Raw genomic sequence first — 14862 nt, 5'->3', positions numbered from 1 at the left:
GCACGAGAAAGAAATCACTTGGCCAGTTCCGTTACTTTGCTGTTTTCATGACTGCAGTGTGATCTCGGAGTTGGTATATTTAAGTAGGGGGGTGGGGGGGCAAAGCCCCCCACTTTATGTAATGTTTTAAAATTATTATTTTTTTTTTTTTTTGTGGAACAGCGATTCTTTTCCCTTGGAAAAAAAATCGCTGTTCTAAGTGTTCGAGATTGTAAGCTCTCGCTTACATGGGTTCGATAAGTCATCATTCACTTTTTTAAGCATTCGATGATTTAACATAGACAAGAGATTACCATACCTGATATAATGTGTTTTCTCCTGAAATATAAAGGACATAAAATCTGAACCACAGAAAAATGGCCATTGCAAATACTCACAAAACACTAGCAAGCCTGTATTGTTTATATTAGACAAGTGATGATGGAGGCTTAGAAAATGTTATCTGGAGCTTGTCAGTGTAGCTCTCAGCTGTACAGATTTTCACAGAATGTCCAGTTATTTGCCTCATATTTTGAGTCAGTTTCTCATAAAACTGTGGTTTTCTCATAAAACTGTGGTTTTCTGGTAAATCATTGATAGATGAAGTCAGAAAATAATACAGATATTTCAGTTTCAGACTTTAAACCCTTTAGAAAATTCATGCTAATAAAAAACTGTTGTTCTATCAATTTAAGTCTGTAAGAGCAATATTTAAAAAGTGTCTACATTTTTGGTCCTTTGTCCCCCCATTATTGATGGCTTTGTCCCGATTTCTTGCTGTAAGAGATTGAGAGATATGCTTGTCAGACAATGTTTTGCTTTACTAATATTATGGAATATTAATATTTTCTTTACTTGGTTGTTTGGTCAGATAGAAGTCAACAGCACCTTCAATCAAATTAATATTAGCCAAATGATGTAGAACATGATAGTCAAATGATATAGAAATAATTGCTGATATGTGTGTGTGTGTGTGCATACCAAGGTTTTATGTGCATTGCAGAGCAAGTTATTTATTCACAAAAATTCTTACAAATCTCTATTTTTGTAAGTACTTACATAGCTGATAGAATGTTTCTGGGATGTAACTGTTCTATGGAAGGTTAGATTAAACATTCAATATATTTATAGCCTGAGAAAATTAGAAATACATTAGTTAGAAGGTAGTACTGTATAAAGAAAGACTGTCTGGTTCAACTGTTGTGTCAAATATTTGGTAAGTGCAGTTCTTGCCACGTCATTTCTGTTGGCAAATTGTCTCGGTAGGTCACATGACTTCGTACTATTGAAGATTGTTTTATAATCTGGCTACTGCAGCAAAACAAAATCCTTTGAGCTCTTATTTCAGACTTCAAATGCTCTTTTATACCATATTGTTCACAAAAATGTACACCAAGTTCAACAAAGTGTGTAACTTAATCTCTGTACTGTCATGACAATTCTGATTTGCTTACATTTATGCTTTATTTCTCTTACAGGTGATGCACCGTACTGCACCCCTGAGCAATACAAAGAGTGTGCCGAGCCTGCCTTAGGTCAGAAATATGCATAACTGCTATTGATTATTCATTGTTGATAGAACTGTCGTAGGTCAGAAATGTGTAGAACTGCTACTGATTCATTATTGATAGAACTGTCGTAGGTCAGAAATGTGTAGAACTGCTACTGATGATTCATTGTTGATAGAACTGTCGTAGGTCAGAAATGTGTAGAACTACTGATTGTTCATTGTTGATAAGAACTATTGTAGGTCAGAAATATGCAGAACTGCTATTGATTATTCATTGTTGACAAAACTGAAAATTATACCATGACCTCCCATTTGTATATGCTTTTTTAATTTTTGTCAGAACATTTAAATAATCGCCTGCATGTGTGTGTGTGTGTGTGTGTGTGTGTGTGTGTGTGTGTGTGTGTGTGTGTATGCGTGCAAGTGCGTGTGTGTGTGTATGTGTATTTGTGTGTTCTACAGTAGATATTAATGTGTGAACAATGGTCTTTATAGGGAGAGAACAAGGTGCTATTTGTATTTCTGTTAATCTCTGTCTGTCTCCAAACACACACAAACAAGAACACACAAATATATACATGTGCTGTGTGGCTGTGTTTGTACATGTTTACATAATCAAGATTTTTCATCTTTAATCTGTATATATTATACCATGTACACAAAGGTCTTAAAATGAATGCTTATGCAAAATCTGAATTTTTTTACAACAGTAACAGAAAAAACTAAGACTGGTTAATTCAGAATAACAAACTAGAGATACCCAGATATACAACTTGTACTTCATTCAATAAGAAAGGTGAAACCATCAACAAAATGAGTGAAAATTATTCATAAATATATAGAAGCATCCCCATTCATAAAGTATTGTTGCTTACAGTAGATGACAAACCAGTGAAATTTGCTATATGAACATTAACAAAACTTAGTTTACCTATAACAGCATCCAACTTCTCACAGTTCAACTGTCAAGAAAGTGTTTTACTATGAAGTATTTTTATCATCATAAGCTTAGTGAAAATTAAAAGTATATTATGTTAGAAGCATAACTGTCATTGTTGTGTGATCACCAATGCATGAATACTGGGATTGGCATTTCAGGATCAAGATGGCAGTATCCCAGGGATTTTTCTTTTCCCCATAACACAGCAAATTCAAAACTGGTATATATAAATACTAGTCGTTTTGCGGTACAACTTTCACATTTTGGGGTAACAGGGATGCTTGCCCTGCAGAGAACACTTTCTTAAGAGAACTGTCTAAAATCATAACTGATTATTACTGGTTGATTGTTTGGACTGCTTTGTGATTAAACACTGAGGTTTTATCACAGAACAGTTGTCTGGGTTGTCTGTGTATGTATATATATATATATATATATATATATATATATATATATATATATATATATAGGTGTGTTGTCTCATGATATATTGAATGTTCGAAAGAGAGTGATCATTTTAGAGCAAATTTAAAATGAATGATAAGTGCACAAAGTAAAATTAATATTTTTGCATGGCAAAGCCTTTCAGTACCACCCACACCCTCCTGATAATTATATATACCAACTGATTGCTCAACAGTGGGGTAAGGGCAAATTCCAGTTCCCTGCCGCAACACACACTCATAGAAAAAGCCACTGATAAAACCACCATTAATAAGAGCATTTGCTCATATAAATGCTCACTTTTTTGCATCACTAAAATGTGTTCACTCATATGAGTGTTCACTCTTGTTGATTACAACTATATATATATATATATAATATATATATATATATATATATATATATATATATATATATGTATACACACACATATACATATACATTTTTCCCCACGAGTACCTAGCCCTTGGTTGCTCTGTCTTCATCTACTTACACCATTTATCCTATGAGAACAATAACCAGGTACTCCTAGGCTAGATGAGAACCCTGGGGCCCAAATATGTCTGCCTGAGAATCCCTATTAGCTTTCTGTTCTCTGGTAAGAGTCAGATTAGTTAGAGAGTATGGCAAATTTCTTGTTCTAGTGAGTGGGCTATTCTGTCCCCTAGGGAAGATTCCCCACCCCCTTGGCAGCACCTCCTAGTCTGCAGTCACTGCCTTCTAAGGAGAATTGCACTAATATCAACATGGGCTCATCCAGTTTGGAATTGCACTAGATAACACACAGTGTACTAGGTGGGCAGATAAGCAGAGAAGTAAGGCTCAAATTAATAATTAGGTACTTCTTATAACAAAGAGTACAGAGTTTTATTCCTTCCACCTTCATTTGCCTCCCATGTGACTCTGAGAAAGTCACTTAAACACTTAGTGCTTCAGTGTCATTACTAAAATGGGGCAGTTGTGTCCATTGGGTTTATTTAGTTAACAAATGAATAAAATATAACCAAAAAATAATAGCGATCCCACTAGGTGTCTCCCAAGTTGCCAAGTCAGATCATCCTCCCTTCCTCCAGTTAAAGAATTACTAACACTTTCTAATATAACTAGAATCAAATGTTCAAGTCTAAAATAAATGTCAGGAATAATATGTAGAATAATATGTAGAATGGATGGCTGTTCATGTCTTTGGTCTTTAATCTGGATTATTTTTCTTGCAATCTGCCATGTTTACTCAGTTTCTCCTTTTTGTGGTGAATTGATAATCCACTTAATATACTCATTAATCCATAAACTGTTTGCTGTTTTGTAATCTTGTTTAGTATGGAGGATTGTGGTTTTCAGAAGTGGTCAGTGTATTTTCTTTTTCATCAGTCTAATCTTCTCTTTGGAGTCTTGACAATGATTTTTATTTCTGGAAGTAAACAGGATTCTGGAAGGGCTTGTAATGCAGTGGGAGTTGTTTTTTTTTTTTTTTCTACTGTTGCAGAGAGACTAGAGAATGGTTTGCTTTTTGCCAAATGTGATTGTTAGACTTTTTGTAAATACTTTACTTTCACTGATGTCTTCATTTATTTATATAGTAAATTGTCCTGGCAACAATTTTGCTTTTACTGACTTCCTTTATTTCTAGATTCCTCATTTATCATTTTTTATAATACTTTTTTGTATATTTTGTTGAATTTTCATGTTTTTTTTTGTTAGGATTATAGAGTGCCTAGGAAATAAATGCTAAACTGAAGAGGAAGAGGTTGTGGGATTTATTATAAAGAAAAACCTAAGCCATCGAGCTCAGTGCAAAAAGCATATCAAACACTGGGTTATAGTGTAACGGGGTTGATTCTAAGAATAGAAGAGTGATGGTGCTCAGTTTACATCAGTGGTAAGGATACAGCTATAGCACTCTGTGCATTCTGCAAGGACATACAAAGAATGGGATGTCACAGCTATATTGATGAAGCAAAGTAACCTAACCAGACTGGTAAATGGAAGAGAAAATGGAACTATCACGAAATGTTGTCAAAACCAATCTTTTCAAATAGCAAAGAAAGGATACAGAGACATATGATACATAAACATGTCACAACAAATGTATATGTGATAGGATTACCCTAAAAACAAGAATAGGAGGATACATCCAGCAAAAGTATCATTTAAATAGTGATAATACAGTTTTAATCTGCGTATGAAATTGCACATTTCTAACCAAAATTGTGGTTGATAAGTGAAAAAAATAAAGAAAACAAAGACATTTTATCAAGTTGTAAAATAAAGACAGAAAGATAAAGATAAGAGTCATCAGGCAGTATTCATAAGAGATACAAGAAACAAACTGCTCGCCAGTCCATAGGACATAAAAGGCAGATGGAAGAAATAGTTCCATCAGCGTGTGAAGGGAGAAAAAACACATAGAAGCTACACTAACCCTTGCATGCTATGTCTGCATGCTATGTCAGCAACCTCAAAGATAACACACAATTGCTCATTGTAAATGAAGTCACGTATACTGAGCCAGAAGATATAGCAAACCTACTGGCCGAAAAATTCAGCTCCCAACCCCTCTCTCCCCCTCAATCTTCCCTCAGGAAATGCCCTCAAATATAACTCCCCCTGCTATCACTAGGGAACAGGTCCTTAATGCTCTCTCTCTAAAGCCAAAAACACTGCACCAATGGGCCCAGACAGTATCCCAGGATGCCCTCTAAATAGCATGAAATATTGACCTATCAGGGCATCTGGAATTGCTATTTAAGTGTAGCCTCCAAAGAGGCTTCATGCCTCATGAATAGAGAACAGCACTAGTCCTCCCTCTGCACAAAGATAGTCCATCTAGAAACTACAGACCCATAAGTCTCACTAGTGTTATATGGAAAACCATGAAATTAATTATCATGGAAATGATCAATAATGATATAGTAAACCTCCAGACACTGGACCCAACAACCCAGTTTGGTTTTGTCAAGGTCAGCTCATGCCTACTTAAGCTGACGGACTTCTTTCAGAAGGTCACCAAAGCAATGGATGAGGGCAAAATGGTTCACTCTGCCTGTCTTCACCTGGCTAAGGCATTTGATACAATATCCCACTTGGGCATTGTTGACAAACTCAAGAGGTTGGGTACAAACCTGTATGCCACCTGGGGATTGCCAACTGGCTCCCAGACAGGACCTAGGAAGTTAGAACTGAGGAAACCACCTCCACAAAGAGGCCAGTCACAAGTGGAGTTACTCTGGGATTGGTCCTTGGACCTCTTTATTTTGACATTTACTTCTCTGAGGTCAAGGCCAATGTCAGTAGTCTTTGGCTGAGTAAATTTGCAGATGATTGCAAATTCGAGCTGTCATTGAATCTCATACTGACACAGATGTTCTCCAGGAAGGGCTGGCACAGACAAGCAACCGGACTCAGTGCCATGGACTAAGATTAAATGCCAAGAAATGCATAATAGTATCCTTTGGGAAGTCATCAACCCCTGGTAACAATCATATTATCAACACAACCCTTAGTGTTGACCCAGTAGTCAGGAACTTGGGGACACATATAGACAGTAACCTAGCCTTCCTCACATGTCTACAGTAGTGAGGAAATCATTCTGTGTTGTGCATCTTATACACAAAGGTATGGCATCTAGGTCCAACGTCATTGTTCCACTGTATTTGTCATTTTCAGACAAGTCATTGAGAACAATGCTCCCTTTGGTATGTATCTAACCAGGCATATCCAACAAATGGAACATCCACAGAGGTTCTTCACTAAAAGAATACCAGGAGTAAGTAAAATGCCCTATGCAGACTGCCTCAAGGCACTATCCCTGTATTCTGTCTCCTACAGGCTGTTGAGAGGAGATCTATGCCTGGCATACAGAGCATTGTCAGATCCCACTGTGGTAGACCTCCTGCATATCCACAAAACAAACAGCACCAGAATTACCTGTTCTAAAGACTTAAACCTTGCCTGTGATATAAATAAGACCTGCTGGAGAGACTAGTATGTATCCCCGAGAATACCCCATCTATGGAACAGGCTCCCCATCTATGTGAAGCAGAGTTCCTAGTAAAGACCTGTGAACATAGCCCGCAAAGAAAGAGGAAGAACAAACCCAGGAATGAGTACATCAATAATAAGAAAAATAAAGTCCGGGAAAGCAGCATGCTGAGATGAAGTGATTGCAGATATGATCAAGATGTTAGGTGAGTTAGGGGAAGAAATGTCTGTTAATGGTACTCACAGTGGTGAGGAGAGAAATGCACAGATGACAGGAAAACATTCTAGTACCAGTATACAATAACAAAGGGACCGTCCACAACTGTGGGCAGTACAGAGTTATCAAACTCCTGTCAAACTGCATGAAAGTGCTGGAGATGTAGACTGACAAGTGAATATGGAGAATATAAGAAAGTAAGATGGGAGATTAGCAGTTCAGATTCAGCTCAGGATGTAGCACAACCAATATGATATGCATTGAGACAGATAAGTGGATAAGAAGCCGCAGATGAGGAAATAGTTAAGCAGAGTATTGCTACATTTGGAGAAGTCATATGACAAGGTCCCAAGAAAGCAGATTTGGGCAGTTCTATGATCAGCTGAAGTCTCAGAAACATTTTGGAAATAATTAGTTTACCTGGACCCAATGACATAAACATGAAGAGTGCTTGGATGGAAGGGTTCCCATTTGGAGTAGGTGTGCTTCAGGGCTCAGCTCTGAGGCCCCTGCTGTTCATGCTGGTGATGGACTACTTTAGCAAACAGGTCAGAGGGGACAGATCAAGAAGCTTGCTATACACAGATGATGTGCCATTACAAGGAAACTGTAATCAGGAACTTCAGCAAATGATAGGGGAATGGAATACAAATGTGAGGGCGTATACGATGAAATTAAGTAGAGACAAACAGTTGTGATGGTAACAAATGGAGAGAATCAAAAGAAGGCGAAAATCAAGCTAAAAGGGAAAATAGTGGAACAGATTAACAACTTCAAGTATCTAGGAGGCCTAGTTGATGAGAAGAAAAGTCTGAACAGATCAAAGCTGGATTTGGAGGGGTTGCAGCAATCTGACAAGACTTGATGGGGTACTGTGTGGCAGAAGAATGGCAGAGAAGCTGAAGAGTAAGGTGTACAAACACTGGGATGACCAATACTACTGTGTGACACTGAAACCTGGGCAGTGAAGGCACAGCAATAGAGAAAGTTAAACATGATGGAGACAATGGGTGGGTAGTAAGAAGCAAAAAAATGGAGGACAGCATGTGCAGTTTTAATGGCAGCAATTGAGATAGTTCAGAAGAAGTGGAGAACAGAGAACTGAGATATAAGGGAAAATAGTGGAACTGGGTAACTGCTTTGTTATCTGGGATGGGTGGGTAAAGAGAAGTCTGAATGAGGTGGTCAAAGCAAGAATCAAAAGGGCTACAGCCAAATGGCACAGAGTGTTAGGGGTACTGTGTGATAGAAGAATGCCAAAGAAGCTGAAAAGTAAGTTGTACAAAAAGTGATGCAACCAGTGCCACAGTATGGCACAGAAACCTGGGCAGTAAAGGCAGAGCAGTGGAGGAAATTATAGGTGATGGAGATTAAGTTTCTGAGATGGATGGTAGGATGCACACTCGGTGACAGATAAAAAACAATGATGACACAGAGCAGAAACCAAAATAGCTCCAATTACAGAGAAGGTTAGAGAAAACAGATTGCAGTGGTATAGGCATATGTGCAGAAAAACAGAAGGCGATCTGCTGAAGAAGATCTGTGACAGGGAGAAGGCAAGAGTAAATGAGAGCATCTAAGAAGAAGTGGATGGATTTTGTGAGAAAAGTCCCGCAATATTTAGGCATGACTGTCAAAGAAGGCAGGAGAGTGGCATTGAACTTAGAGAGATGGCAACAGTTGATGCAACACATTGGCCTCATGTAGAATATGAGAAAAAGGAGGTTATTGATGCTTGATAATGATGAGACAGATCAGTAAAGCAACATATACTATGAGGGTGTGCGTGTGTGTGTGTGTGAATGTTTAAAATCCATATCTGGATAGATAGCTAGGAGTGTGATGATGTGAGGCATTGCTAGCTATACCAGGAGAGGTAGGACAGTGTATTTATTTATTTTTATTTATTTTCCATTTGTTTACCGGGTTAGTCCGACTGGGCACAAGGTGACCATTTTCAGTGGAGGCCAAGGGAGAAAAGCTCCAGATATATAGTAAAAGAAATTATAAAAAATCATAAAAATAATAAAAAATTATATAAACATAGCTATTTTGTACAAAGAGCATAGAACATATAAAACAAGTAAAATCAGAGTTTTACAAATGATGCAGCATACAGTGGTTAGAATATTGAGAAGCAATTAAACAAGATATTATATAACAAATATACAATTGCTTGAACATAAATTCAAAAACAAGTTCCTATAGCCAAACGGGGTCAAAAACTAGAAATCATAACTATAAACGAGGCCTAAACACCTGTTTCACAGTACTATGCACTAATTGAAACTACACAGTACACCTGTGATCTAGGGATGTTGAAAATCAGGAACAAGTGAAATTAGTCTGGTTATGTACAGGAACATATCCAAATTTTGAATAGGAGATCTTTTTAGTAGGGTTTTGAATGTATGTTTACTATTTAGACATCTAATGTCAGGGGGTAGATAGTTCCAGGCATTAGCAACTGCATAGCAATAAAGAGATTGGCCTGAGCTATGTAAGCATTTGGTAACAGTCAGTAGGGCGGTATTGGAAGATCTTAGTTGACGCACAGTAGTATGGAAGGTGAGCAGACCAGAGAGGGATTGGTATTTTATTTGGTTGGTATAGCAGTTGATGGGTCAGGAGAATACTGGAAGAGAAGAGGTTAAGCTCAGCTCCAGCTAACTTTGAAAAATAGTATGAAATTAAATTACTTAATTTAGGCCATAAATATTGTATCTTACAGTTCTTATTGCAGCCAGAGACAAAATATCTGTAACAGAGAATGGTTTATTCATTAGCTCCTGTAGAAAGAGTGGAAGTGTTTTATTGCTTTATAACTTCCAGAAGCTGCAGCAGATCTTAGCAAAGCTCTGTGTGTATAATTGGAAAATGTGTGTGAGATTCTGGATCAGTTGTTAGAAAAGGGGGTAGTATGGGAACCAGAATCAGATGACCAGATGTATATAATTTCTTCTGTAATCTAGGGCAACGATTATATTTTAATACTAGATGAGACTTAAGTCTCAGAATAGTCTATTTTTGGAACCTGACAAAGAAGGAAGACCACTCACCTACATCATCTTGCCTTGCTTTAGTAAGTGAACCAGGGAATAGTAGTTCTTTAGATCAGTCAGGAAAATATAGTGAGATTAGTTAAGTATTATTTTATGTATCTGTGTGAATCTATTTGCTTGTTATTTTAATATGTCCTGTGATTGAAAATCTGGTGTTTATTGTAAATAGATATTCCGTAGTTTCATGTTTTTTTATTATTAAATATATGTAAACTTTTCATTGTGGTTGGTCCTTTAGAGAATATTTTAATCTCTGAGAGTATGTATATCTATTTGGTTACTTTGTGGCCACTCATGAAAGCCTTACTGCATTGGTCAAACACTGTCATTTGTATTAATATCGCTCAGTATAATTGGGTACCCTTGTAAGAGCCATAGAGTAGCTGGTTTTGAAGTGTCTGGTGGCACTGTAACTACCTTATAGTCTAGGCAGAAAGGAGACATAGCTATAGCTAGGAAATCTGTGCCAGCCTTTCCCATGTGTGTGTGTCTGTCTGTGTCTGTCTGTGTGTGTGTGAGATCCCTACTAAATCTGAAAATTCCACAATCCCGAGACTCTGAATCCCGAGGACCAGAATCTCGAGATTGCGGAATCTTGAACATAAAAATAAACAAAAAAAAATTTTTCTAACGTATATGCAGGGGGCAAGCCCCCCCCCCTGCACCCCCCACACCCCCTGCAACTTAAATATACCAACTTCGAGATTGCACTACAGTGGAGTGAACTGCAAAGTTTCCATTCCGCTCTGCATGGTACTATATTGCCGTTCACTCCACTGTAGTGCGGTCCCAAAATTGGTATATTTAAGTTGCAGGAGGTGTGGGGGTGCAGGGGGGCTTGCCCCCTGCATATACGTTAGAAAATGTTTTTTTTTTTATGTTTGAAATTCCGTAATCTCGAGATTCTGGTCCTCAGGATTCAGTGTCTTGGGATTGTGGAATTTCAAGATTTAGTAGGGATCCTATGTATGTGTGGGTGTGTGTGTGCAAATCAAATCTCAGAGTATGTGTGTGTCAGCTGCAGCAGGGACACAAAGCACTGGTTTCACAGAGAGTGTACTTGAGGACTTGGCTTGAACCCTCTGATGAGGATTCAGCTATACAGCTGTGCCAGTGGGGAGTGTTATTGGGGCCCTGAAGAGATAAGGAGAGAAATCCAGACTCTGGACTGTGTGTGTTCCCTGTGTGCTCTTAAGGGAAATTGTGTTTGATGCAGAGAGCTACATTTGGAAATACTGTGTGTACCTATTTTTGTTCCAAGTGAACATCCCTCTCAAGTGTCAGTGGTGAGGATTCAGGCTCCTTGATTACTGGCCCAGAGAGGGGACATCAAAAGGAGTATTAAAGATGGCAGGGACTGCAGTCTTAGAATAACAATGCAGTTTTTTGTACAAAACTTAATGGTTCAGGGTTATTTCCAAAACAGATTTCTTATGACTTAGGAAAACTTCATATCAAATATCTAGTCTGATTTATCTAGCCTCTCTCAATTTCTCTCCCTTTCTTTCTCTCTCTCTGTCTCTCTTTCGGAGTCTCTCAGCAGTCTCTCTTCTGAATTCCTATAACAGGAATAATCTGTGTGTGTTTTCTTCCATGTTTTGATTTACTGTGCTATCTGTCTTGCAGAGTGGTTGCTGAGGATATTATCTCCATCTCTAAGAAGGGTGAAAGTGCTTCCTGCATGGACTTAACGTAGCACACCTTTTATGCAGCACTATTTCCTTAAGAAAACCTGTTCTCTTAGATGTTGTCAAAACCATTCATTTTCTTTCCCTTCAGTGGTTACAAGAATTTGACATTACCCCCTGCTGAGGATTACCATTGTCAGGATACTTGCCTTCTCTAAACTTTTTATAAGTTAATGTTAAGCTTTGGATTCTGCAATACAGTTCGACTTCCTGAAGTCATTACAGACTCTGATAGTTCCATCAAGTTTAGAGATTAATGTTATATTTGTCCCACTCAGCATCTGAATATGGTATTGAATCAGATGTGTTTTGCTCTCAAGGCATTATTTTGTTCTTTAATTGTAAAACTTTTATTTCTTGTTTCTGATACTTAAAGTATGTCATCCACCTGAATTAGATTTACACATATTTTCCCCCTAAAGATACTAATTTCTGCTGGTAAGCTAACTACTGAGGTTTGTACTTCCTTCCAAGGTTTGCAAACATTGATATGGTAAATCTGTTCTGATCTATTCTAACTGTTCCGTCTAACTCTATAGTTTACCTCATGTCTATCATATTGTACAGTTGTCAGCTTGAAAAAGGGACCAACATACAGGCCCACTTAACAGAGAGGAAAAAAATGTTGACTGTACACTACACCTCTCTGTCTCTCTCTCTCTCTTAATTGGGAAAAAACTTTATTCCGTAAGTTTTGATGACTCAAGATGGGGAAAATTGTCTATTACAAATAAATTATATTTGTGATCACCATAAATTATAAAATACTTTGTTCTACCACCCTACTCCCCCATGCTGCTTTCCATGTGTGATCAGTTTATTTAAACCACAGAGAAAGGGGAAACTTCCTGAATTATCTTACAGTTGACCTACTGAAGTCTGATTGTAATTTAATTAAACCACATTCACCACTGAGAAAAGTTGCCACAAACACTGATAAAAATCATTGTGCTCACCAATTAAATTAATGGCACCTATATATATATATAGGTTCATAGGTTCATACTAGGCTATCTGCCCAAGGGCATTTATAAGCCTAGCCCATAGTTATGTGGCTTTCGCCACCCCTTTAGTTTGAATAAAAACTATGCCTATCATTTTGCTGTGCCTCTGTCAAGCAGTGACACTGAAGTAATCCCTGGGGTATATCTGCGATCTCCCATCCATTGGTCAAGATTCCTCTTGAACAAGGCCAGAGAGGTGCTCTGCCTCACATGTACCGGGATTTTGTTCCACAGCATAGGGAGTCTCTGGGTGATGAATCTGTCCCTCCAGCACGTTCTATTTATAACCGTGTCAAGGTTTAAGTCTCCCGCCCTTGTGGTTCTGAGGGATCTAGATTTTTGAGGTGAAGCATATTCATCAAATCTGGGTTTGACATGGCCTTATATGTCATGCACAGGGCCCCTCTAAACAAGCGGTATGAGACTGAATAGAGCTTGAGTTCTTTCAGGCGGGCAGCATAAGACATATTTTGAGACCCTTTATCCTTTTGGTGAGGAACTTTTGGGGCCTTTCAAGCTGCAGCAGGTGTTTGGTCAGATACATTCGAACGGGCATTGTACTCAATCATAGGTCTAATGAGTGATGAGTACAGGGGGCGATGACCTCCCTTGATCTAGATGTGAATCCCTTCATGATCAGGTGGGCGATATAGAAGGTTTTCCTAACTACTTTAGCAACATGAGTGTCAAGCGAAGGCTACTGTCAACCTGGGTCCCCAGATCCCTGATGACTTTTCTGTGCTCAGTGGATTGCCACCTATATGGTAGCTAGAGGTAACCTTGTTTTTCCCGAAGGGTATGACTATGCATTTTTGGCGTTTAACTTCAGGCCATGGCTCTGGCACCAGTTATCCATTTCTGTGAGGCCCTTCTGGAGGATATCTGTGTCAGATGTGTTTTCGACTATGGCCCAGTTTGCAGTCATCTGCAAACTTTGTCAGCCATAACCCTCCTGTGTTTGCTTGTACTTCAGAAAAGTAGATGCCGAACAAGAGTGGACCCAGGACTGAGCCCTGTGGGACACCACTTGTGACAGGCTTTGAGTCTGACATGGCTCCAGCAACTCTGACCCTGTGGGTTCTGTCACTTAGCCAGTTTGCAACCCATCTTGTGATGTATGGGTTTACATTCAAGCTGATGAGTTTTTCGATGATACCTGAGTGGGGTATTGTGTGAAGGCCTTTGCCAGGTCGAGGTAGGCTGTATGGACTGCCTTTCCCTCATCAATGGCCTTGGTGACTGTCTCGAAAAAGTCAACCAAGTTTAAGAGGCAGGATCTGCCTTTGAAAAAGCCAAACTGGGTTGGATCCAAAGTCTGCAAGTTCCCTATGTCTTTATTTATGAGTTCCATTATGATCCTCTCCATGGCTTTGCAGATAAGGCTTGTCAAGCTAATGGGCGGTAATTTCCAGGGTCTGTGGAGGCACCGCCCTTATGAAGTGGGACCACAGTCGGTGCGCCACTCCTTGGAGTGCGTATCCTGAGGTGAGGCTAAGATTAAACAGCTGTCCTAACTGTGGGTTTAATTCCTCGTTGAGTTAAGTGAAGCACACAGCCGGGGACACCATCGGTCCCATGGATGCTGTGGTTTTGCCTTAGTGAGGGCAGTTCTCACCTGGGCGTTGGAGATGTTTGGGGACTACAATCCTCTGGAATAGATATCTCTCCTTTTGGGGGAGGGGGGGGGAGTTTGCACTGAACCTGTCAGCCAGTATGTTGGCAATGTGTGTAGGTTCAGTAATTTTCACATCATTTTGAACTAATTCTGAGCATATCTGGGAGTTTCCTCCTAGGTTTCTAACATAGCTAAAGAAGGCCTTATGATTGTCTTTAGAGTCCTTGGCGATTTTTCTCTCAAAATTTGCCTTGGATGATTTTATGAGAGCTCTTAGTTTTTACTTATAATGATCAAAGGTGTCTTACCTTTCAAGGATTTTGCTCTATCTTGTAGTAGCTTCCTCCTTTTGTTGTAGAGCTTGTTTATGGCTGGGGTCCACCAGACTGGACGCTTGCCTTTGGTACAGAGAGTCTTAGTTT

At 38.9% G+C, this 14862-nt stretch overlaps 1 protein-coding gene across 1 annotated transcript in view; it reads left to right on the top strand.

Annotated features, from left to right (window-relative positions):
- The window catches only part of LOC122788123 (acid-sensing ion channel 2-like), a 1562929-nt gene that overhangs the window by 1321779 nt on the left and 226288 nt on the right, over window positions 1–14862 (top strand). The window contains exon 5 of the mRNA XM_044055062.1: window positions 1458–1514. Within this exon, the coding sequence (XP_043910997.1) occupies window positions 1458–1514 (57 nt within the window). The remainder of the gene's footprint in view (window positions 1–1457; window positions 1515–14862) is intronic.

This window comes from Protopterus annectens, chromosome 13.part0, assembly GCF_019279795.1.
Source record: "Protopterus annectens isolate FY-2018-M chromosome 13.part0, PAN1.0, whole genome shotgun sequence".
Classification (NCBI taxonomy): Eukaryota; Metazoa; Chordata; order Ceratodontiformes; family Protopteridae; genus Protopterus; species Protopterus annectens.
The sequence above is the reverse complement of the archived record's forward strand: the minus strand, read 5'-3'. Positions and strand labels throughout refer to the sequence as shown.